The sequence below is a fragment of the Phoca vitulina genome, unplaced genomic scaffold, assembly GCF_004348235.1.
Source record: "Phoca vitulina isolate PV1807 unplaced genomic scaffold, GSC_HSeal_1.0 scaffold32, whole genome shotgun sequence".
NCBI classification, from domain to species: Eukaryota; Metazoa; Chordata; class Mammalia; order Carnivora; family Phocidae; genus Phoca; species Phoca vitulina.
The window spans coordinates 15,232,223-15,257,982 of NW_022589735.1; the positions used below are offsets into that span (position 1 = coordinate 15,232,223).

The window sequence follows — 25,760 nt, forward strand, 5'->3', positions numbered from 1 at the left end:
CCCGCCCCACTCATGGCCGGTCACTGCCAGACAAGGAACTCCTGGGAATGAGAATGTTGTTGGACCTAGTTCCTGGGAATCTGCAGTAATGGTAATTGTTTCGGTTGACCCTGCTTGAGCTAAGACGAAAGTTCTTGGTTCACTGGTGCTTTGTGGTCCTTATACTCTCTTTAGGCAACAGAGATGGGTATTTGTTTGGATGTATATACGTTTTTTGATTGTACATAGCCCCAGAATCAACTTTAATGTACTGTTCTTTTGAAGAACTGATCTTTATGTAGGTTATGGATTAAAGCTGGAAAAATCAAAGTGAGAGTTTAAGTATATGCATATACATATATATTTTTAGAAGAAAGTTGAACAAAGGAGAGGAAGAAAATCATATTAGATATGTTTTTGTTTTAGTAACAGGCCTCCATTGTGTTTATTGCCTTGGTAATAACCATTCCCAGGGACACCTGGCCTGACGTGTTATATCAAATATCCCTTCTTACAAGTTAGGATGCATTTTGGTACTCAGCTCTGGATATCATATTTCCTTCCTGTTCATCTTCCTTTTTCTGGTCCTAGATGCTATAAGAAAATTTGCAAATTATGAAGAAAAATAGACTAGGAATATCCAAACTGGGAAAGGAAGCTTTTATTTTTTTAAAAAAAACAACGTCACGTTTTTTGCTTAATTATGAAGGAAAGTGCTTTGCAAATTATACTTTATTTAAAAATTGTTTTTAGTCTTTAATTGAATTAAAGACCCAGAATGAACATGAGCTACAGCATTCAAAGAAGCGAGTTTTAACTCCTATAGAAGAGAAGACACTCACTGGGCCAAAGTCACCAAGCGTGTCCCCTGTTCCACCTCAAAACCCATCACCTCCCACAAAAGATGATGTAACAGGAAGTGAAGTGGAAAGCTTGCAATATGATAAGGACCCAAAACCGAATCCAAAGGGTAAGATGTTCTTTTTACAGATTTTTTAGGTGTACATTTTGTAGCCATCTAATTAATGATTAAGAGAGTTTTAACAGTTTATAAGTAAATTGTGAGCCTTTTTTTTAAGAGCCAAAATGTATAGTGATATAAAAAAATTCAGTTTAAATTGAATTAAATTTAAATTGAGTCTATAACTTCATCATAGAACTCGCTAAAAGGTGAGAGAATTTTTCAATTACTTTTACTTTAGAAACAGTAGCTTATTGAGAAGAAATTACAGCAAATCGGTCTTTCGAGCATATTTTTAGCTAGTAAACACTTAAATATTGTGAATTCATTGGAATTTTAGAAGAGCTGCTGCCTATTGTAATAATCATTAGACTCATTTTTGATCTTACAGTTAAGGGAGAGACTGAGAATGGTTTTATCTGGTTTTACAAACTTTTTTCATCTGCTGCATGAGGATCTGCAGTTACATTTCCTAGTGTAAGTAATTAGAGTAGTGGTGGATTAGGAGTCAGAAGTTAAGGTGCAAGTGATCACTCGGTCACTGAGTAGCTGGAGGACTTGGACTACTTGCTAAACATCTCTGGTCTGTAATAGGATTGGACTAGATACTCTTTTTTTTTTTTTTTTTTTTTAACATTTATTTATTTGAGAGAGCGAGAATGAGAGAGAGAGAGAGAGAGTACATGAGCGGGGGGAGGGTTAGAGGGAGAAGCAGGCTTCTCGCCGAGCAGGGAGCCCAATGTGGGACTCGATCCAGGGACTCAATCCAGGGACTCCAGGATCATGACCTGAGCCGAAGGCAGACGCTTAACGACTGAGCCACCCAGGCGCCCCTAGATAGCTCTTTTTGTTAGCCTTTGTCATATGTGCCTAAAATAGCCAAAACTACTTCTTAAAAAGTGATGTAATTCTTATCTGCCGTAAGTCTCAAGTATAACCCTTCAAATACTCAGTTCCGTGTAGCTGCCTCTTGGGAAGAAGTTGGTGCCGGCCAGGCTGATGGCACACATCACAGCGACACTAGTGTATGCTGTTATGTTTTGCCGTCTGTGTGACAAGTAAGCTCTTTTTCACACAGCTCTAAAGTGGGAATGAAAGCCTACATCATTTTGGGTAAGTCACTTGAAGAGGTTGATGGCTCAGTTCATATGTTTATGAAAGCGAGTGATCACTCACTGTTCCTTGCTTGAAGGTAAATGAGAGGTTTTTTGTTTTTTTTTTAAGGAAAGTGCCATGCTTAATGTAAATGAGATGTCTGTAAGTGATGCAAATAACTTAAGAGAAACTGTTACCAAGTGGCATTTTTCCTTTGGAATTTTTATGTTCATTCTAGCCGTCAGTTCTCCTGCACCTGCCTCGGTGGTCCAGCCAGTGCCCGCATCGCACGCTTCAGAAGCTGCCTCCGGACAGAAGATTGCTGTACCAGCCACATCACACCATTTTTGCTTCTCAGTAGACTTAAGGAGTATCCATGATTTGGAAGTTGGTTTTCCAATCAACTGTATATTAAGGTGTGGTCCGATTTTGTCTCCCAAGTACTATTTTCTGAAGAGCACATGCCTTTCCTCTCCTTGGAAATTGCAGAGGGAGAACTATCACCAAAGAGGTTCAAACAGTTGTTAAACCCCTGAATGGAAAAGGGGGCCAGACTCTATCCTAATGACTTTGAATTTAAACCAGGGCGGCGTTGGTGGTAGGAGAGCTAATACTAACTGTAGGTATTGATGACAATTTATTCATGCTCCTTTGTAAAAAAAACAAAACAAAACAAAACAGTGACTCTTGAACTGAAAAGGTGTTGTTTCTAGAAAAGGTATCATAGGTCAAAATAAGGGAGGTGTAGTATCTGACTTTTCTCTAAAACTTCATTACAATGGGGGGGTTACCCTCGGTAACTGAGACCATAAGAACCATACTTAATGAACTGCAAGGGGAATGTGTTCACCCTGTTCCATATAAAAAATTGAAATATATATTTCAGCCAGTTAAATGGCTTTACTCACTAGCTTGTTTTTAACAGTAATACATTTTCATCAACTTTTGGCTGAAATGTATATTAAATGTAATAAAATAATGTGTTTTAGTTTGGAGTATTTAGTTTTTCCTAATAAATTTCTTTGGAGCAAGCATCAGCATTTCTAATAAAGTTGTTGCTCCTTATGTGGTTAAAATACAAAAACCTTTCTGTCGTTTGGGATTGCCATTGGCAGGAACGTCAGCCGCTGCACGGTGCTCCTTGCTGGTATTTAAGGCATACCTGCTTTAGATGCATAAATTAACTCTTCCTTGTATCTCATTTTTCAGTTAGATTCTTATCAAGATATTGCCAAATCCTCTGGGCTTTGATGTGAATAATGGACAGAATCAAAGGGACCCAACCCTGAGTCTGATTGTGAATTCGCAGAACAGGAGTCTTTCTGTCACAGCTTAAGTTTTGCTTTTTACCTCTTGTTAGAGGCTGAGAATCATTATGAAAATGTTAGTTGAAAATTGAGGGCCAAAAAAGGCTTTTTTCTCACAAAGCTTTTCTCAAAGAGTTTCTAGAACATCTCTTAAAATGGTTTTTAGAAATAGAATTATTACTTACTTTCTACTTTACCTTTTTGTCTTTCTCCCTCTAGTTTTTTAACTGAGATCTCTTTACCGCTGCTAGTAGAGAATGTGATCCTGGGGTACTTAGAGATGCTGTTAGCCAGAGCGTAGAAATACTGGGATGATCTAAAATTAGAAGCTGTGAGGGGGAAGCCTTGTACCAGCCCACTTAGCAGGCACTCCTCATAGTTTTTGTGGTTCATTCTTGTCCTATGGGCCATTGGTTGACTCATGAAGTGCCTACATTATCCAGCAGTGTGCCTGGTATTAGGGGTTTATGGGCCACGTAAACAAAGAGCTCAACCTTGTGAAGAAGACAGATTGAGGAAGAAGTCAACATGTGAGGGAGGCCAGAAGTCCAGCTGGCAAAGAAAAGGGGGAGAGTGTTGTAAACCGAGGGTACAGTTATGATTCACTTACACACTCTGCATAGAATTCACTTGATGATAAGAGCCATTGTTTCTGTCTTGGAGTCATTTTATGGCATTTTTAAAAACACTGTTTAACGTTGAGTTTGATCAGTTTTATGGTGTCAGGCTCCCATGAACTGTCATGAAACTGTAGTTGGCAACTGCATAATGGGATTTGTGAGATGACCCTGATTTCAGTGGATGTGTAATTATATAGGAATTGAGTGAATGCACAGGATTCTTGTTGTAGGAAAAGCAGTTTTCACTAGTAGGCTTTAAGCTCCAGTTTTCCTAATGAATAACAGGATACAAAATGAAATTTAAGTGAGCATTACGTTGTCTTTATATTTGGCTTTAAATACAAAGTGAAGTTCTGCAGTAGTCAGGCATCCTCCCATTGAATCCGGTGTGGTTTCTGTGATGACGGGAAGAGCGCTGTTACTCATTGATTCATCTGCTTTCATCCTTGATTCTCAAAGACAGAATACCATGAGTACACCCTTTTGGCGCTGACTAGGAGTTTTTTTAGCCCATTAACATCAAGACATTATTGAATAAAGAAAATAAGTTTTGAAATTAAACTCAGCAGGTATTTCTTGAAAGTTTACTATGTACCCCAAACTGCTTATTTGTTGCTGGGAGGGCACGGATGCAAAAGATGGGACCGGTGCCCTCGAGGAAATCCTAAACCAATGGCAGCTTGATCTTTGTTTAGCGGCCTCATTGTCATTCCTAAGTCTAATTCTTACTTAGAACGTATCAAAATGATGATCTCTTCCTTATTTGGTGTCTTTGCCTTCAAAATACCAGAATTCTTCTTCCCCAGAAGGTCATTCTAGGATCACTTGTAAAGCAGCTTTGGGAACCAGTGCTATACCCATCATGCATTTTCTCTAGAATTGCTATCATTTTTATATCAACACTGACCGTGTTTGCAGTATTTTAAAGTTGGTGTTAGGACTAAAGCCATCATGTATTTGTACCATTTACCAATTTTAAAAATTGTATTTGTTCATTATATTCATATTATATTTAAAAAAAAACAACACAGACTAGAAGTCTTATCTGTCAGCTGTATCATAGGACTTTGTTTTCCTTAAATTCTAGGTACTCCTATCCATTCTTTGGTAGTGCGGCTCCTATTATGACTAATCCTCCTGTAGAAGTTCGCAAAAACATGGAAGTTTTTCTTCCGCAGTCTTACTGTGCATTTGATTTTGCAACTCTGCCTCATCAGCTGCAGGATACCTTCTTAAGGTAATACATGTATGGTGTGTGTGATATTAAGTCACTCTTGAAAATTTGTGTCTTGTTAACGAAGGGAATTCCTGGAGTTGTAGATTCATAACAGTCAGTGCATTTGAAGACCTAGAAACAAATGTAGTAAGAATGTCTGTGATGTTTGTCCTTCTGCTATCAAGTTTTATATAGTAATGGAGGCTCTTTGTAGATTTTCTTATCTTATTTGTCTTGCTTTGGATGTTAGACCTGTGTTAGTACAATCTATGAGTAAAGAAGAAACTTTGAAAAGTAGTCTTGTTTTTTCATAATATGTGAAGGTAAATACGAGCAAGCTGTTTAGTTTTTATTCCTGATTCACCAGTTGACTGTAGCATATTACTTGCTTTTTCTGATTTGTCATCTATATAAAATGGAGGTGTTAATCCAGCTGTCTGAATTGGATTTGTGAAGAAAACTGAAATCTGAAATGTCTTTTTACTTTCTCAGGGTATCACAATTCAAATTTGCATATTAATTTAAAGGGAAGGAAGAAAGAATAAAAAAGAATAGTATTTGAAGGGTTTTCTTTATTGCACAGAAAGAGGTGTAGAAAATGTAATAGTATTTTCTGTTTGTTACCTGTGGAATTGAGCCTTTCTGATCCAGGTAACAAATCATCTTTGAATACATTTAGGGACCTCAAAGATGTTAGTGACTTAGTTCAGAACTGATAGATATGAACACTGTTTCTCTCTTCCTCAGGATTCCATTGCTGGTTGAATTATGGCACAAGGATAAAATGAGTAAAGATTTACTTCTGGGAATCGCCAGAATCCAGCTTTCTAACGTCTTGTCTTCGGAAAAAACTCGCTTTTTAGGTTCCAATGGTGAACAGTGTTGGCGTCAAACTTACAGTGAATGTGTGCCTTTCGTAACAGCACAGGGGTAATGCATTGCCCAGAACTGGTCTTCACTTGCTTTTTATTCTCATTAGCTGCTTACAGCCTTATCCTCTCCTGTCGTCTTTGTTCTCATCTTTCTTCTTTGACCGATGGGGGCTATATTCTCACTTGCTCTTTAGCCTTCTTTAGCTTTCAGGTACCACTGTACCCCATGATACTGTTAACACTTAGGCTCTTAAGTATTTCCCGCCCCCTCTGAAGCCTGACAATTGTAAATTCTGGCTTTTTTTTTTTTTTTTTTAGTAAGTCAAGGTCAAATTTCTAATGTATCGTTACATTGTCTTGCATTGGGAATGACTGTTGTTCTACTTGACAGATATTTTAACTTTTGCTTCAAATCTGATTTCTGAGAATGTTACAAATGTTTGGCACTTTAAAAAGAGTATTGTTTTTCTGCCCTGGGATTTATCAATGCCACAGTGAAAAACTTAAGTTCATATCTCTTACACAAAAGACCTCTTTTGAGTGATCTTTTTAAATTAAACAACAGAAGTTTAAATAAACTTTAACATTATAAATCACATGCCTTGATTTTTGAAGCATAATTAAAATGTAGAGAGAAATCCGGCTCAGTAAAAAGCTGAGATCTAAAAGTCGTACTGAAATCCCTTCCCTTGCTCTTGCCCACCTCTAGCCACTTGCAGACAGTGAGGAGTTGAGTAAAACTTTGACTCACTTGGAGGATCTGGGAACAGGTGTTTTACAGTATCAGATATCCTGCTGAGCTGAAAATTCTTTTAAAATACCATTCTTGGGGCCCCTGGGTGGCTCTGTCGGTTAAGCGTCTGCCTTTGGCTCAGGTCATGACCTCGGGGTCCTGGGATGGTGCCCCGCATCGGGCTCCCTGCTCAGCGGGGAGCCTGCTTCTCCCTCTGCCTGTGCCCTTCCCCCCTGCTTGTGCTCTCTCTCTCTCTTTCTCTCTCGTTCTGTCAAATAAATAAAATCTTAAAAAAAAATACCATTGTTTGCTCACATAAGTAGAATATCATGAAAATAATCAGATCATTACTAGTTATTTTAAATCTATGGGTTATGAATATTAACTTTTATTGCCCTGCTCTGTAGACAGAAAAGTTTTAGGAGACTTAGGTAAGAGAGTGTTTCATTTTGCTTCATTCATGTCTTCTAAAGCTGTGAGATTAGAAGAAAAATGTGAAAATTGATTATTAAGGGTTTGCTTGTGTGGGTTCCGTTCACTGAAGTTGTGTTTGACCAAGGATTTATGGAATAGATTTGATTTAGACAAAGCTACGTTTCTTGTAGCCAAGATTGTATTTTCCTCTCTAACAGTTTAGTAAATGCTCCTTGTAGTTCTCTGATAGAGAAATCCTCGTTATAATAAAAATTATATATAATTAACCAATTTTCAGGAATTATCCTGAAGCATCACTCACATCCTGTGAAAGATTTTTTTTTTTTTTTTTTTTAAAGATTTTATTTATTTATTTGAGAGAGAGAATGAGATAGAGAGCATGAGAAGGGGGAGGGTCAGAGGGAGAAGCAGACTCCCCGCCGAGCAGGGAGTCCGATGCGGGACTCGATCCCGGGACTCCAGGATCATGACCTGAGCCGAAGGCAGTGGCTTAACCAACTGAGCCACCCAGGCGCCCCTGTGAAAGATTTATATACAAGTGCTTCGCCCAGGAAAAAAATGGAATAAGAATTCAGAATAATCTATATATAATCAAGAGTAGGGAAATTGTTTTTTTCTTAATTTTACTATATAAATTCATTAGGATATTTTACAGGCATTAAAACACACATTCTGAGTTAAAGCTGACTACATCAGAAAAATGCTCCAGATGGAAATGGAGAAAAAGGGACAAAATGGTTTGATCTTAACATGCATGAGTGCATGTCCCTCTGCACGTACATAAAACAGAGGAGAGGAAGGAAATGAAAGTTCAGCAGTAATTACCTATGGGCATTAAGATTTTACATTTCTCCACCAGTGTTAGAGGTCATTTTTTTAGTAAATGTGGGTATGGACTAATTAGAGTGTTTATGGTCAAGTAAGATCCTGTATGTGGAAGGTCTTGAAGCCTATAGAATTTAACTGCAGTTGGAGTAGCAAGAGTGTCAGGTACAAGAAATGTGACCTAGTCACTGCTAGAGCTTTGGGAAATAAAAGGAAAAATAATAGAAAAGGGTTTCCATGAATTTTAAGATATTTCTGATTTCACCTGCAGGTCAAACAACAGGATAATGGATCTTTCTTATACAGTAACTCTAGAAGATTATGGACTAGTAAAAATGCGTGAGATTCTTGTCTCTGATTCATCTCAGGTCAGTATCACTGAGCGTGAAACCTGACTCTTCACAGTGGATCTCATGCGCTACATGTGTGAGCATACTGGTTTCACTTCGTTTTCGTTCATGTCTCAGGGTTTATCTGCTGTGCAACAGAAGCCATCTTCCGTTCCTCCAGCACCTTGTCCTTCAGAAGTCCAGACAGAGCCTCGAGAAACCTTAGAATACAAAGCAGCCCTGGAGCTAGAAATGTGGAAAGAGATGCAAGAAGACATTTTTGAAAATCAGGTTACTTTGTCTACTGACTACATTTCTTTCTTCTCCGTAAGGCTTTTCTCTCTCTGTTCCATGGGTGCCCTACCCGGTCCCTCTGAATATCAAGAATGCTTTACTCTTATATAAAAACAGAATAAAAAAATACTCGTTAAATGACAGCTGGGCAGAAGCCACGCAAGAAGGATTCCCCTAAACTTTCTCCATGACTCTGGGGCAGAATTAGGACTTGCAGGTTAGAAATCAGAGACTGAAAACTTGAACATTTCTTTTAATTTCAGGCCCTCATGTAGCATACCCTCCTGGAGCCTGAAATCATCTGTCTGGAAACGAGAGAGTTAGAGAACAGGTCTTACGTTAGCTTTATTCTCATATGGGCGTTCCTTGCCTCAGGCCTTCTCTTTGTTTGGTTTAGGAATAAAAGGGAATTCCTGAAAGAAACCTATCGGTGAACAGTATTAATTCTTTACTACCGAACAACTGATTGGTGTGTTGGAAATACTGATGTGTTTTCTGTGACTGTTTTGTCTTCCTCTTGTAGCTAAAGCAGAAGGAATTGGCTCATATGCAAGCTCTTGCCGAGGAATGGAAGAAAAGAGACAGAGAGAGAGAATCGCTTGTAAAGAAAAAGGTAATAACTTCTATAGAAATCAAAGGTGGAAAGGAAAAATATTAATGATAGTATCTTGTACATGCATTAAAGAAAATCTGTGGAATATCAAAGTATAGTGGTTGTATATTGGCTTGGATAAAGTGGATGAATGGGTCGGGAGTAGGAGGAAGGCCTTTCTCTTAAGGTGTTTGGTGCTATTTCGATTTTGAACCCTGCAATAGTATTATTCTTTCGAAAACTGAATATTCTAGAAAAAAAGCCTACTTCTGTATGAAAAAAGAAAATAAGACATCTAAGTATATATAAATGTTACAATTTGTTAGTTAATAAAAAAGCATCAAAAACTTATAAGCTCTTTTTAAGAATTTAATTCTGGAATAAATGACATCTTTAAAAATAAAATGAGACCATCTGATCTTACTCCAGAAAGCAAAAGTTCAATACTTACCTATTTACATTCAAGTTATTGAGTAAAACAAAAACCCTGAAAATTAGACTTGTTTCAAATATTGAAATTTAACTTTCATTTTAGTGGTTAATGATGTATCTATAAATGGGAGGAGACAACCAATGGCAATGTGGTTTGCTACACTCGACCAAGCCAGGAGCAGGGTGCGGACTAGAATATTCTTGAAAGTTACTTTATTTTCTTCTCTGATTTCTTTTTTTTTTTTTTTTAATTTTTTTATTGTTATGTTAATCCCCATACATTACATCATTAGTTTTAGATATAGTGTTCCATGATTCATTGTTTGTGCATAACACCCAGTGCTCCATGCAGAACGCGCCCTCCTCAATACCCATCACCAGGCCAACCCATCCTCCCAACCCCCTCCCCTCTAGAACCCTCAGTTTGTTTTTCAGAGTCCATTGTCTCTCATGGTTCCTCTTCTTCTCTGATTTCAACCATTTACATTTAATGGGTAATTATTGACATGGTCGGGGTTTTTTTGTTCTTGTTTTTTGTTTTGTTTGTTTTGTTTGTTTTATATATTTGGGTTTAAATCTACTCTGGTTTTCCATTTGTTCCATCTTAGTTTTTTCTTTTTTTTTGTCTGCTGCTTTTTCCATTTTTTGGATTAATTGACTTTTTTTATGATCCCATTTTTTTTTTTTTACTATTACCTTATTAGCTGTATCTCTGTTTTACTGCCTTTTTTTTTTTTTTGATGGTTGCTTTAAGGTTTAAAATATGTAGCTTTAATTTATCACAATATGCTTCCAAGTGCTATTCTACCACTTCATTTGTAGTGTAAGAAGTTTACAGCAGTACGTGTCCAGCATATGTCTATTGTGTTGTTACCATCATAGATTTTGCTTTTACATGTATTACCCTAAATATATTTTTGCTTTACAGAGTTAGTTTTTAAAGAAGTAAAACTCTGAGGCAGTAGTCCTTTTTTATTACCCAAATACATAACATTTCTTTTAGTATGGGTCCGATGGCAATAAATGCTGTCAGCTTTTATGTGAAGAAGTGTTTATCTCTCCCTCATTTTGAAATAAATATATTTTCACTGGGTATAGAATTCTCAGTTGACAATTTTTTGTTTCAGTCTTGAAAGTTGTTTCATTTGCATTTCGATTGCGTTGTTTCTGATAGAAAATTTGCTGGCCCTTTTACCTTGGCCCTCTATCTGTAATGTCTCTTTCTCTGAACTGCTTTTAAGATTTTTTTCTTTACCACTAGTTTTCAGCATTATGATTTTGATGGGCCTTGTGCTTCTGTGTGTGTGTCTTTGTTTGTCTGTGTGCGTGTGTTCACCCTGCTTGGAGACTTTGAGCTTCTTGATTATAGGGTTTTATCAAGTTTGAAACAGTTTGGGTTTTTATTGCTTAAAATTTTTTCCTGTGTCTCTTTCTCCTCTTGTGCTTGGATTGCAATGTACATGTATCTTAGACTGCTTGATATTGTCCCAGTGAGAAGTGAATTATTTTTTTGTTTTTTTTTTTCCTTCTCAGTGCTTCGTTTTGGGTATTTTTTATTGCTGTGACTTCAGGTTCACCTGTCTTGTCTTCTGAAGGGTCTAATTTGCCATGAATCCATTTGAACATAATTTTTCATATACTGCACTTTTCATCTTTGAAAGGTCCATTTGGGCCTTTTCCCTTTTTTTAAACATACTCCACTTTTTCTCATGTTCATGTTTTCCTTTTCAGTATCTGCAATATATTTATAATATGTTATCTACTAGTTCCAACATCTGTATCATTTTGAGGTCTCTTTCTGTTGTTTTTTCACCTGGTTATAGGTTACATTTTTCTCCTTCTTAGCATGACGGGTAATTTTTTGTTAGATACCAGAAATTGTGAAGCTTACATTGTCAGTTGCTGGATCTCATTATGATGTGAAGTTACTTGGGATGAGTTTGATCCTTTAAAGTTTGGCTAGGATGAGGTGAGAACATGCCGTAGCCTTGGGCTCCGTAACAGTATGTAGACGCCTGGTGTGTCACAGGGTCTCTTCCCTCGGATGGGTAGGAATGCACACTCCTCTCAGACCTGTATGAGCTCTGGGAATGCTTCATCTTAGAGCTTTCCAGTGGTAAAGTCCCCAGCCTTCGGGGTTTCACCTCAGACTGGAGCAGACTACTCTGCAGGTCTCAGGTGCTCACTCTCTCCACGTCTCCCTCCTCTCCTCACCAGCTTGACTTGCCTCATCCTCTTTGGTCTGTCTATTGCCTCAACTCGGCCAGATGGCGAGGGTCTGCTGGGTCCCCCTTCTGTGAGCTAGAGTCTGGAAAGTGCCTCCAGGAAGTCCACTAGAGTTCCTGTTAGGGCCTCATTTGTTTCTGCTCTGTCAGGGATGATGGTCCTGGGCTGCCCATTCTCCAGTGTGTGAATGCACTTGTTTCGTGTGGGTTGTTCCATTTGTGTTTGGGGGGGGGTGGGCAGTTAGTCTTCTATGGGTAGACCGAACAGAAGGCCCCCAAGCCTTTGACTTTAAAGTAACTGTTTCAACTTTATCTCCCCTAATTCTCAACCATTAAAAATTTGAAAAACCAGTGAATTAAAAGAAAAAGATAATAGGACCACTCTAAAGCATCTGTTCTTAAATACTCAAATAACTGAAATTTAAAAATTTAGAGCCCCTCACACATACTTAAACTTTATAGTAGTTGTACTAAGTGTGACTTTTATATTAAGTAGCATTTATAGTTCTCCAGTATCCTTTATGAATTGAATCTGAGCCATCAAATATTGAAAGTTTTTTAATTTTTCATTTACCTTTTAAGGCAAGACGAGTTTATTGTTGAACGATTTTTTAAAGTGCTGTTGAAGAGTTTTTCAGGGTTGAGGTTTGCAAAAGTCAAATCTTGAAACATTTTTTAGTTAATAATTTTGACAAATCCACCTTGTGCCCTAATTGAACTTTCTATTGCAAAAAAAAAAAAAGAGAGAAAGAGAGAGAAGACAGTTTTTGTGCAATGAGTTGGAAAAAAAAAAAGTCAGTGATTTCTGGTTGGTTGTCATTTTGCTATTATCTTTTCAATTGGCTTCCAGTATATACAGTTTCTCCTACCATTTCAGCTTGAATTGACAAGCTCCTGATTAGTTAATAAGAACTCTGCTCAGAAAATGGAATATGATATCTGTCTAGTAAGTGGCTCAGGTATTTATTTGAATTAGTCATGTCAAAAAGTAGATTGGATATTGCCATTTTATTTCAATCTAAATACATTTGGGAGTTACAACTCATCCAGTGTAACGTGTGCTCTGTCTTGTAAGAGTATGGTCAACTAGGATGAGATCTGTTTTTCTAAAACTTGGTAAGTTACTGTAAAATTGAGTCCGTGGGGAGAAAAAAGCAATTTTTTCTTCAATAGGATGAGACCTTTTCAAGCTAAATTCTCTGAGAATCTCACCATACTATTTTTAGGTCTAAAATGTATGAGCCTTTTCTGTTCATTTATTTTCACTTTATTTACCTGTTTTCTTCAAAACAATATGTAACTTCTTCAATAGTTAGACAGTTTACCTGAAGGAGTCCGGATAATACTGATGGAACATTATGCAGTCATTTAAATTTCATTTTATTTCTGCTATTCGGCACAAAATAATTAGTTAATAGTAAAATGGAACTCATCTGCTTATTATGAGGAACTTCTATCTTGCCTTACCAAAAAGATGTTAACTAGCTAATAGCCCACCAATTCAGGATGTAGTGGTGAAGGAGTATATGTAGTAAAATAAAACTATATATAATCAGATCTCAAAGATACTAGTATTTCATAATAATAAATTACTATTTTAAGCTTATGATAGGCACCTAATGATATATATCCTTATGGGTGACTGGGTTTATTAATCTATCAATTAATGTTTTTTGGTCATCTTTTGGGACCATTTGGAGGCATTATTTTGTCACCTGAAAAGGAGCAGATTGTTTTTGTGGAAATTTCTCTGTTTGAAAAAATAATTTATTCTCTGGAGTTATACATAAACTTTTCCTCCAAACAAATGAAGTCTTAGTTAACCTTGAAACAGATAATATAATGATTTGTCTACCATCCCCTTGGGGCCTTTGGGGTGAAGTGAAATATACTAAACCTTTATTTCCGGAAACCAGTGTATTGCTAATGACCTGGTTGTACAGACGGATATGCTAAATCCGGTGATTGTTAACTAATGAATGGGTCTTAAAGTAATTTATGAGTAGGATACTCTGGTCCTGTTCTGCCTTCTTCATAGCTGAGATCATGTTTATTCTGTCTTCTACGTGACTTCCCATCAGATAGCTAAAGATCGCTATCATGTACCCACAAAGAAGGGAGAACTCAGTTCTACATAAGGGAATAGTATGAGGAAGTGTTTCATGGATAAGATTATGCTTTTACTTTGATAAAGATTAGTAGATACTACCAGGTGGACTCAAGGGACATTCCAAAGAAGTTTGAAATAGGCTTGGTATTAAGAAAATTGTATGTAGGTTGATGTGGGAAGAAGGGAGGAGAGGGTATGCCTCAAGAAATAAGGCATAGAGAGGTTTATGGAATGTAAATGCTCTTCTGTTCCATTTTGAGGAGGTTAGACTTGATCCTTCAGACTTTCTCAGCCGGGGTTTCTTGAGAGAGTTAAGCCCTAATGCTTGCCAGCATCTACTGTCACTAATGGATTAACTTGATCCTATGCTTCTACATTAGTAGAGAAGACAGAGAAAAAAATTACTTGAATCATTTTTTTATGGTCTGTGGTTCAGCTGATAGCCCACCTTGGGAAAGGTAGAAATTTGAGAAACTTATTTTTTTAATGAAGACTTTTATGTAAGAGAACAAGGAAATGAGATTTTTGTTTTCGAACAGTCATTCTGGTGGAAGTATAATGGACAGAATGGAAGAGGGTGAAGCTAAAGTCAGGAAGACCAGGGAGGCAATAATATATATAAAAGAAGATGAAGGCTCAAAAGTCAGAGCAGTGATAAGGTGGTAGAGAAAAGGGGAACGGGAGTTAAAGGGAGTGAAGGAGGTTTAAGATCTGAAGCCTAAGGGATACTCATTGCTACCCAGTGCTCCTCCTCCTTTCCCTAAGCAGTTCATTCCCTCTCCAGAACAGTTCTCAACCAAGCCTCCCTCATCCTTACCCAGTTTGATCTTTCCCTTTCTAAAACACTTCCTTTGCTTGACCTCTCCTCCTATAACCTTCCTACTGTTCTACTGAATTCACTGGTCTCCCCTTCCCAGTTTTCATGCTGGATCATTTTTTTCCCCTCAGCCTCTGCTGGGTTTATTGGCTTGCCCCAAGGTCCAGTCCTTGAATCTCTTTTCTGTTTTTACGTTTCTTCTGGTGTTGTCCTCCACTTTCTTACTGTCCTGTACACGTTAAATACAAGTATGCATATTATACATAACATATGTGTATTATATATAACACGTACCCACTCGCATCCCCTGCCTCTTCCCTGGACTCTGCACCTCGCTGTTGGCACTGCCACTGACTGTCTCGTAAGCAGCTCAGATGTGACCTAAGAACAAGTCTGTATCTCCCTCCTGTATACATTTGTTCGTGTTGATTCCCCATCTTAATAAATGGCGATGCCTTTTACTCAGTTTCTCAGGTTACAAGGCAAGTTATCCTTGACTCTGATTCCACATCTAGTTTATTAGCAAATCCTCGTGGCTCCACACTGCATATGTATCCTGGAAACGAACCACTTTGAGCCACCTCCTTCACAACTTTATGTCTCGCCTAGGTGACTTCTCTCCTAGTTACTACTTAGCTCAGCATCCCTTCCTCTTTCCTGACCCCGGTAGCTGGTTATATCCATATCATCCAAGAGGGAGGCTTTTAAACCAAAAGTCAGACAGTGCACGCCTCTGCTAAAACCCGTCATGCTCTTCATGGCACGTAGAATAAAACTCACATTTTGTACCAGGTCCCACGAGGCCTTAGGTGACCTGTCTCCTAGCTTCCTCTGTGACCTCACTGCTGTCAGCCTCCTGCTACAGTCTGTTCTTACCAACCTGGCCTCCTTGCAGTTCTCCAGATGTGCTAAGCCACGTCCCCCACCTCAGGATCTATGGAATGTCGTTTTGTTAGAAGGTCTTTCTGGTCTTTTTTTTTTTTTTTTTTTTTTTTTTATTTATTTGCGAGAGAGAGAATGAGAGACAGAGAGCATGAGAGGGAGGAGGGTCAGAGGGAGAAGCAGACTCCCTGCCGAGCAGGGCGCCCGATACGGGACTCGATCCCGGGACTCCAGGATCATGACCTGAGCCGAAGGCAGTTGCTTAACCAACTGAGCCACCCAGGCGCCCCTCTTTCTGGTCTTTGTTCCGGATAATCCGAGTGGGGCCTTCTCTGATCATTATATCCAAAATACGCCTTCTTCCTTTGCTCCCAGCCACTAGCTAAACACTCATTCTGCTTATTTTCATCCTGGCATTTACTTAGGATTACATTAAATATCCACTTCCTTGTTCATAGTTGGTCCTCCCTCAGAATATAGGTATCACAGGACTTTCTTTTACCCACACCTGCTAGGTTTTCAATAGATATTTGTTATTTAAATGATGATGATTTCCCGTTTTTATACATTTTTGAGTTTGAGATACCTAGGGAGTATTGGCATATGCAGCAGATCCTTGGGCTTAGAGGTCCAAACCTCTGGAGGGGGTTTTGACTTGGCAGGCTGGATTTGGGAGTGCTCCGTATACGTGATGGTAGGTGGCTTGGGTCATCCGCGGAGGTCATGTAGCAGGAAAGGAGACCTCCTGAGACAGGGCTCTGGGAACACGCACATTTGCCTTGCGAGAGGCAGAACATTGGAATTCTGACTCACCATCCTGTTTCCCTATCCCTGTAAGACTTTATAAGGAGGTGTAGGGCACACTTAGTTGTTTTTTGTTTTGTTTTTTAGGTAAACCAAAAGTAGGTGGTAGAGTTAACAGAATTCTTACGTAAGTGATCATGATTGGTTGGTATGTCGGGCCTAAATCACTGAAATAAAGTTTAACAAGGACAAATGTCAAATTCCATAGTCACAACAGTCTTTTGGACAATAGTTATGTGGGTATAGTTATCCCAGGTTTAAAAACAAAAGTCTTGGCGGAATTTCTTTGACACAACAGATGGCGTGATCAGGATCCTGAAATAGCACATGCGATTTTAGATGAAGTTAATGGACTTGCTGTTCTTGTCTTAGGCAGGGGACATTCTTTGGCTTCGGAAGTAGTGAGATCACATCGGGCTACCACATTTTTTAAAAGACTTAGTCTAGAATCTAATCTTTAGATTAAATCTAAGATATTAGATGATGTGAAAATCAAAATATGTGAATAATAGCTAAAACTTGTGTTTATCTTGGAGAAGAAAAAAGACTAAGAGGATATATGATGGCTATCACCAGATTCAGATATGTGAAGATATTTTTTTTTTCTTCTAAGGGGTACAGGTAAGGTTCAGGAGGATCAAACCAAGGTCCCATTGACTACGGGAAAAAGAAGATTAAGATGTGGCCTGGGATCTGGAGACTAGTTGGTGAGGATAGAAAAACTGGTTCAGAAAGTCCTAGTAGAAATGATCAGTTACAAATGAAAGATAGGAAACTGTCAGATTCCTACATGCTGTGTAGGCTGAGCTAGCAGACCTCTTATTCTGAATGGGACTCACAGGGTCAAAGAGCAGAGCAGGACTGCAAGCCCATAGCAACCGGGGTACTAGGCTTGGGGCCCAAGCAGGGAGTGTGGCTTCAGAAGCGATCATGGAACTGCAGGAAAGGATGAGATCTGAACCAGGAGGAGGACAGACTTGAAACTGACTAGCTGATCTAGCAACAGAATTCGTTCTAGGGAAGGAGTGTAAGTGATGAAAGGGGGGCATCAGAGAAATACCGGAGTGTTGACCAAGGCAGATTTTAAGGAGCTAGATGTTGCCTGAACATAGGATTTTACTAGCAGTCTGATTGTCCAGTGGGAGAAATAGCTTCCTCGGGAAACTGAATGTCACTAGAGAGAGCCAAGCAGAAGCGAGATGGGCTTCCTTCCTTAGGGTACTGGAAAGAATTTCTGCTTTGAATTGGTGGATGTAATTCATGATTTTCCTATTCCCACGTCTTGTGTTTCAGTAAGTTATAATGTATGCATCGTTGAATTTGTTCATGTTTTGAATTTGGGGAAAAGGTAATTTTTCTTTTATCGTACTTTAGGTGGCTGAATATACTATTCTAGAAGGAAAACTTCAAAAAACCCTAATTGACCTAGAGAAGCGAGAGCAGCAGCTTGTCCTTGCAGAGTCAGAGGTAACTGTATTCCTCTATCGTACGTCTTCATTTCCCAGAATCTGTGTTCTAGGTCCATACTATTATTTTTCCTTTATGCTCATATAAACTCCATTTCATGGAAGCTGTCTTGTAGGCATGATGGAGAAAACTGCTGTTCAATAATAGGTCAGAACGTGAGGAATAGATAGCCAAATATTTGTTACTAGAAATGTTAATTGTTAGCCAGCTTTGGCTGATATCTGCAGTTGTAGAGACTTCTGGTTAAGTTTCCCAGTATGGGGAAGGAAGGGAGAGTGGCACTACGTAGAGAATAGAGAAAATGTAGCACGGGCTCAGTGGCCTAGCCTTCTGACCTTGTTCTCGCTAAGAAAGGAACACCCTTCTTTGTTGCCCATTAAAGGTTAAATCCGAAGGATGGATGAAAACTTCTGTTAGTGCTACGCCTAGTTAGCAATTTTGTTAGGTTGTACTAAATTTTACCCTAAATATTTATTTAAATTACTACAAAAGTCACTTCAAAATAATTAGAATTTACCCCACGTTAAATTTATATGCCCCTTCCCTAACCACACGTGTTTCTCAGAATTTTTCTCAGCATCTCTCTCTTAAATTTGTCCTCACATTTTCTGGAATTTCTAAGTTGATTTGGAAACAAATATATTTAAGGTCAAACATCTAATACAAAGGCTCAGTCACCTTCTGTGATACTAGGCAGAATGTAAGAAATTTTGTGGTTTATTTTTAGTAGGCTCCATGTTTTAGTAGGCTACACCCTGAAATCAAGACCAGAGTTGAGATCAAGAGTTGGCTGTTTAACCAACTGAGCCACCCAGGCGCCCCCATTTTTTTTTGAAGATTTATCTATTTGAGAAAGAGAGTGTGCATGAGCAGGGGGAGGGGTAGAGGAAGAGGAAGAAAGAATCTTAGATGGTGTCAGACGCTTAACCGACTGAGCCACCCAGGCACCCTCAAAATATAAGAAATGTCTAAAGAAGAAAAGAAACTTGGGCCTATTTGCTTAGATAATACAATGGGTTCTATTCAAATAGGAATTTTAAGTTATTAGGGCCTTTTCAATTGAATTTATTTGAGTCATATATGGAGTTTTGGATATACTTTTTATATTAGAATTAAGTGATGATGGATTAAAATGTAGAATTTCAGTATGTTTAAACATTAACTCTAATAACGGAAAAGGATATGGAGATAAATTTGTAAATATTCCAAACATTGACTGTATATAAGGATAATAGACTACTGAACAGTGTCACATGGCCAAGAGCAAGCCCACCTCTTACAGACGCACCTGTTGTCAGGTTCAAAGAGAGAGAAAGGAACTGAAATTAGAACGTGAACGGAACCTGCAAGAACTTCAGGACTCTATCCGGAGGGCCAAAGAGGATTGTGTTCATCAGGTGGAACTAGAAAGGTTGAAGATGAGACAGCTGGAAGAGGACAAACTCCGACTGCAGCAGCAGGTGGGAGCTCGAGCTTCTCTATATTCACTGAAAAGTGAGAAAAATACATAGTAAATCGAACTATTGATCATATTGATTGCACCGAGATTCAGATCGACTTTAAGTCAAATCTTGTTTTCCTAAATCAAAGCTAAAGACGATGTTGGGATAATGTTCCTTCCCTTATCATTATTCACATGACAAAGAACTAAATTTGACTCCACAAATTTTTTTTCTGACAAATTTCGTTGTGGCCAATACATTGTTCATGGACTGTTATATAGAAGTCTCATGTAAAAGATGAAAGATCGAGTGGTTAAAAGTGGGCAGTTGGGATGGGCTTCACCGGTAGTGCTTCCCTTCTTCCACTTCTTAGGGAGATCGAGCCTTCTAGAATAGAGGCTTCTAACATGCATTAGATTCACCAGGGGATCTTTTTGAAAAACCCATTTCTACCTTGTCCCAGACTGATGTATTGCATGTATTGCATATGCTTGCATCTTTGTGGGAAGCACCTTTGTGGCACAAACTGGTATTTTGGAAAAATTAAGCCCAGGCACTCCTCTAGAACATAGTCTGAGACCTGGGGGAAACCTGGCAGGGGAGTGGGGAGGGAGCTGTGGGGCAGCCCACGTGTCTGGGAGCTGAAATTGCTCAGCCCTTCACTGGGAACATTTCACAGCTTATATAAAAGAAAACATTCTAGGCCCCGAGTCAGAACTAGGTTCCATATACTCAGCATACAGTTCTAACTAGACAGGGAGAAAGGACAAAAAGACCCTGTCAGTGAAAGGTGATCAAGTATCTGTATTCCGGTATATAAAAGCCGGTCACACAACTCAATCCATGTTGTTTATGGACCACTTAGCCAAAGAAAAAGAGCCCCTCATGCCTCATAGCTTACTTCTGTACAACCTGATTGGGGCCACAGTAATTATGATGATGTCTCTGAATGGTGGAAAAAATAACAAATATGAAGTCTGGTAGCTTTTGTTTAAAACAAATAAATGTGACAGAGATGCTTTAGAAAGGTTCTGATTCAAATTTAAGAATAAAAGTTCAGATATTCAGAGAGGTAAACTTCAGTCATATGAAGAATTTTCAGGTAATGGAATACCTCATTACCTTAAGATGCTAGATAAATCCTAATTAGAATTATTTGTATTTACTGGCATGAAATAAGAATTTATTATTGATAATTTAAGTTCCATTTCTGTCACAGATTTTCTCAGTATTTCAAATTCAGTTAAGTCTTATGTCTTACAAGATAAATGGGTTTATCTATGATTGGTAGTTATAGTGTTACATGTTTTTGGAAGGCATCTTTAACAGTGCTTGTTTTCATTTGATTAAAAAAAATCCCAGATCAAATAAAAAATTTTTATATCCTGTTTTTTGGGTTGGGGGGTTTGGTAGTTCTGAAACTGTTAGAAGGGGAGTTATATATAGACTTGAGTCAAGGCAGTCTCTCTCTTTTTTTAATTTAACGAAGTATTTGCCTGCTCTCATCAGAGCATTATTCTGGGGGATGAAGAGATCTGGATGCTACTTATGTCTCTGCTACATCCTGGCTCTTAGGCACTGCCCCCATTATTGAGCTTCTGCAACCTTTAAATTTCTTAGCCACAAAAATGAAGGGATTGGGCCAAATCATCTTGAAATGACTTTAACTTGTAATAGTATTTGAATTATGGAGTTCTTACAGCTTCAAATAATAAGAAAAAGAAATACAGCACTAAAAGTTTTTGTTTTCCTCCATAATGAGCTGGTATATCTATAATGCACAATATTTTCTTACATGTGACATTCTAAGTATGTAGTATCTGTATTTTTATAAGGTGAATTTCATTTGCCATCTAAAATTTACCAAAAAGGTTCTGGTGATACTGGTTTTATAACAAATTTCATACTCTTAAAAAGTTTTTGTATGTTGTTAATTTTCCTCATTATACCTCGGGGAGTTTCTAAATTTTCTACTATAAACATGTTTTAGCATAAGGAAAATATGACACTGTTGAATCAAATTATATAGTATTGAACTTAGCATACCGGTGTTTTTTTTCTTTTTTAAATACAGCTTACTGATGCTGAAAATAAGTATAAGATTTTGGAAAAAGAGTTTGTTCAGTTCAAGGATCAGCAAAGCAACAAACCAGAAATCCGTCTACAGTCTGAAATAAATCTCCTCACCTTAGAAAAGGTACCCATGTCAGATTATGGCAATTTAACTAATTCTAATAATTTATAAAGTCAGTAAGTATTACGTGAATATAAAATGCAATAACATTTCACTCTAGTGTTCTGATGTCAACTAAGAACAGAATTCTAGACACATGACATCGTCAGTACTTGAATTTCTTGGCTTTTATCCATTTTCTCAGTTCTGGCTTATACTGATCAGAGTCATTGGTTGCAAACCACATCAGTAACTAACTGTAGGAATAAAGGAATCCCCAAAACTTTCAGGAAGGCTACAGAACAAGTTTCAAAGTAGGAGCAAGAACCAGGGGCAGCACAGCATGGCCTGTCCCCAAAGCATCTTCTCTCGCTGCTGTTGGTGCTGTCGTGGCCGTGTCCTTGGATTTCTGTAACCCCCACTTCTGGTGCCAGGCTTGCCGTCGGGAATGCTCTCTGTGTATTACTCTCCTTATCAGATTCAGCATCCCGGACAGGAGCATTCATTACAAGCCTGCACTCTCCTCTTAGCCTGGAAGAGGGGATGGCCATCCTCTTCTGTTTCCTGTCGTTGGAAGCCAGGTCCTCCCTCTATTTATCTGGGGATTCACCACCAACAGGAAGTATGTTCTGGTTCCTACTACATAGGAAAATGACACAGGTTATAAATAAGAAAATAATCTGTGGAAGTTAAAGGCCACTAGGGGGCACCCTCAGAAGATTGGCGGACGGAAGTTGGGAAGACGCCAGGGTAGTTCTTCCTTCTCTGTCTTTGTCTCTGTGCTTCTCTTACTTTCTCGGGTAGTAGGTGTACTTTATGGTCCCCTGTCCTACCAGACAGCCCTTCTCTCAGCTTGCCTTGGGCCATCCCCACTGGGGCTCTAGCTCACTGGACAACCCCTGGCTCTGGGTTCTGGGGATGTAAGAACTGCTCCTCCCACTACTTCCTTCTGGAGCCCCTCCTACCCCGGAGAGGTAGAGACTGGCTGATCCTGCTCACCCCGGGGGGCCCCTCACCCGATCCCCTCCGGCGTTTCTGCTTTTCCGTTACCTGCATCACCAGTTACCTGCATCAAGTTAATCTCTTTTGAAGACCTAGAGTGATGTCTGGTTTCCAGGCAGGATGCTGATGGACGGAACTGATCTTTTATTATCCAGCAAAGATGTATGTTCTCTGACACTGTGCTAAATGCTATTCCGAATGATTAAAAAACGTTCAGGATAGAGTCAACTAAATGACAAGTCATACAGAGAGGCAGGGAACTTACCTAGATAATCAAAGTGAAAGGAAGATGATGGCTGGTACCATCTAACTAACTTTGTGTTACTAAGAGCCATGAATGTAAAGAGGAGACAAAGCTCCTTCTAGTGAAATCGTGAGACTGGATATGGAACCTAAAGGACACATGACCTCTTAATGGGTGAATGTCTAGGGGAGGATATTCCAGAAAGAGGCATTCAGGCAAAGTAGAAAGGTTAGGAAGTCTATTACATATTTCGGTAATAGCTTGACTAGAACCTAATCATTATTGTCATAGTTTCAAAATAAAAATTGGACTGCCAAGAGAATGCTGGGGATGCAATTTTTGGTCCTGTAAGGGGGAAGACCTTAGATGGTAAGTTAAAGAATTTGTATTTCATCTGGTAAGAAAAGTCAGAGATTGCTGTCAAGTTAATCACATTGGCTTCATGGATGTTAATGGAAGTGAAGAACTTCCAGGAAGAACTTTCTGAGGAGGTGGAAGTTGTAGAGAATTTTGGTTCTAGACGTATTACACTTGAGATGCTAGCCGAACAGCGGAAGTGGAGCAGCTGACTGAGTGGTTAAAAATGGGAAGTACAGTAGGAAGAGAGAAAAGGGAGTCAGCCTTAGATGCAGATGCAATGGCTTGAGGTGCGCCGAGGAAGGACCCCCGACCACTTCGGGGGAGGCACAGCCTCAGGGATGAGAGAAAGAGGCTAGAGAGATTCAGAGGAGTAATAAAAACAGTCTAGTGCCCAGAAGAGGAGGATTTTTGAGAATAAGTAGTAGAGGTCATGTCTCACGAAGGGCAGGTCAAGAACGGTGGACGAAGGGCCACGGGTTTGGCAGGTAAGAAATCACTAACTTTGAAAAAGCCAAATTGCAGGGGCTTATTGAAAAGTTTGGCACTAGAAAAAACCGAAACAAAATATAACCCAAGGGCTTCACACTGTTGAAAAAAATCTTACATAGTGGTAGAAAAATGTACAAATATTTTCTTGTAAAAACAAGAAGAAATTCAGCTTTAAGAGAGGAGGGGATGAGTGGACCATGAAAGAGTTTTTCTTGGGAAGTAGAGACACTATTTAAGAGGCGGAAAGGGTGAGTACATAGAAAAGTTGGAGACAAGAATTAGACTGTGGTTAAAAAAAGAAAATTTTTTTTTTTTTAGTTGAAGCAGCTATTAATTAACTAGTTTGTTTCTACGGCCTGTCCATGGTTGTGCTATCTTTGGTTCCTTTTCTTCCCCAACGTGGGTTTGACTGCCCAGCGTGGTTGTTGCTGCTTCTTACATATCGGGACAGTCTTTGCATTTTTCCATTTGATTTGGTGGGCTGTTCATTTGTCTACCAGTGAACTTGAATTCAGCTGGACATTCTCAGCCCCTCTTTGGATAAAAACAAGTGTTCCGCTATTCCCGTGTTGCCAACTACAAGTTCTGTGGTACCTGCCGAAGACAGCTGAAGCACACAAACAGAGCCTCAGCCCATCTCACAGGTCCTGTTACGCAGGTGTCAGGATTTTCGTTTTACCATTTTACCTTCAGAGACTACCTGTCTCAAAATCAGAACAGAAGCACTATCTTTTCTGAATATATACTTGACACTTTCCAGCTTAGACATACATTTTAAGTGATTTTCAGAATCCCTTTTTCCAACTATACTTCTAGCAACAGATGAAAATCACTCAACATATTACAAGTGAAAACAGGGCCATGAAGTTAAGAGCAAGAGGGAAAAATGACTAGGTCAATTGCCCCTGCACCAGCCCTAAAGAATTCATCCAGCATGTGTGAGTGTTCAATAAAACAAGCCTTCTGTGCTCGGACAGAAAATTCTTGGTAAGTTTTTTTTGGAGCCAGAAGAGGGCAGAATCTTATTTCTTATTTCTACATAATAACAAAGACCTAAAAGCCCAAAAAGAAAGACATAAGTGAGAAAGTAGCTGATTCCATATGTAATCTTCTCATTATGTCTGCCTGAGAGCTTTTCCTTTCTGATTACCCATTCTCTTCAGTGTAAAAGAAGTATTTCCATTTTCACGAAATGGTGTATAAATAAGATACAGTTTTACCAAATATAATTCCTGATTCCTTTTGTTATGTAAGAAGTCAGTAATAGTTTATGATTTGCTTTTCGGTAGGAGTCTCTTAGATAGCTTAAAAATAATTCGGTTTTTAAATAAATGACATATGGAAAATAATTTAGTAGGACAGACTGAAGATGAAGATAAACGCTGAAATTTTCGTACTTAAGATCATTTGGTAGCTACTGCTCATCCACCCCTGTCTTAAGGCAAAGGGAAAGATGAGAGGAAAAAGAGAAGAGAAAAAGCACATTATCCTTTGGGACCTCACTTTTAAAGAGTTTGTAATGAAATTAGGGAGATGACTCACCCTTAAGTGATTGTGTGTGAATCAAATACCAAGGAATGTGATAGAAACTCTTTGCAATCTAGAAAATTTAAGACAGCTTCATGGAGGGGTAGCTGAGCCTGAAGCTTCAAGTTTTAAGTTAGAGTAGAAAAAGAAGTAACTGGCTCAGGAAGTTAATGGGCCAGGGGAAGTGGTGTACAGGACACGGACCTGGGGGCTGGAGGAGAGGGTCTTCTGTTGAGGAAAACGCAGGAAATAGGTTCAGCAAGTTGGACAGAAGTGAGATTTTGGAACACCGTGAAACCTAGACAGAGGAGTATAGGCTCAGGACTGTAGGTAAGTAGCAGCGATGGTAGATTTTTTTTTTAGCAGAGAGGAAAGTGGGATGTGTAGATAGAAAAAATTTGAGGCTGAAGAGACCAGAGAAGAGGAAAAGAACTTGGGCTAAGGAAATGGCAGTAGGAAAGGAAAAGAAGAAAACCATCAAGTTTTTCCAGGGAGAAATCAATACAGTTGCTTGTGACAGACTCAAAC

At 38.8% G+C, this 25,760-nt stretch overlaps 1 protein-coding gene across 5 annotated transcripts in view; it reads left to right on the plus strand.

Moving 5' to 3' along the window:
• The window catches only part of CEP120 (centrosomal protein 120), a 66,665-nt gene that overhangs the window by 20,200 nt on the left and 20,705 nt on the right, over positions 1–25,760 (plus strand). For all 5 annotated transcript variants that reach the window (XM_032425186.1, XM_032425187.1, XM_032425188.1 and 2 more), the window contains 10 exons: positions 733–949; positions 2,274–2,451; positions 5,050–5,199; positions 5,926–6,108; positions 8,315–8,411; positions 8,511–8,663; positions 9,190–9,279; positions 17,903–17,995; positions 19,294–19,455; positions 21,512–21,634. In XM_032425186.1, the coding sequence (XP_032281077.1) occupies positions 733–949; positions 2,274–2,451; positions 5,050–5,199; positions 5,926–6,108; positions 8,315–8,411; positions 8,511–8,663; positions 9,190–9,279; positions 17,903–17,995; positions 19,294–19,455; positions 21,512–21,634 (1,446 nt within the window). The remainder of the gene's footprint in view (positions 1–732; positions 950–2,273; positions 2,452–5,049; positions 5,200–5,925; positions 6,109–8,314; positions 8,412–8,510; positions 8,664–9,189; positions 9,280–17,902; positions 17,996–19,293; positions 19,456–21,511; positions 21,635–25,760) is intronic.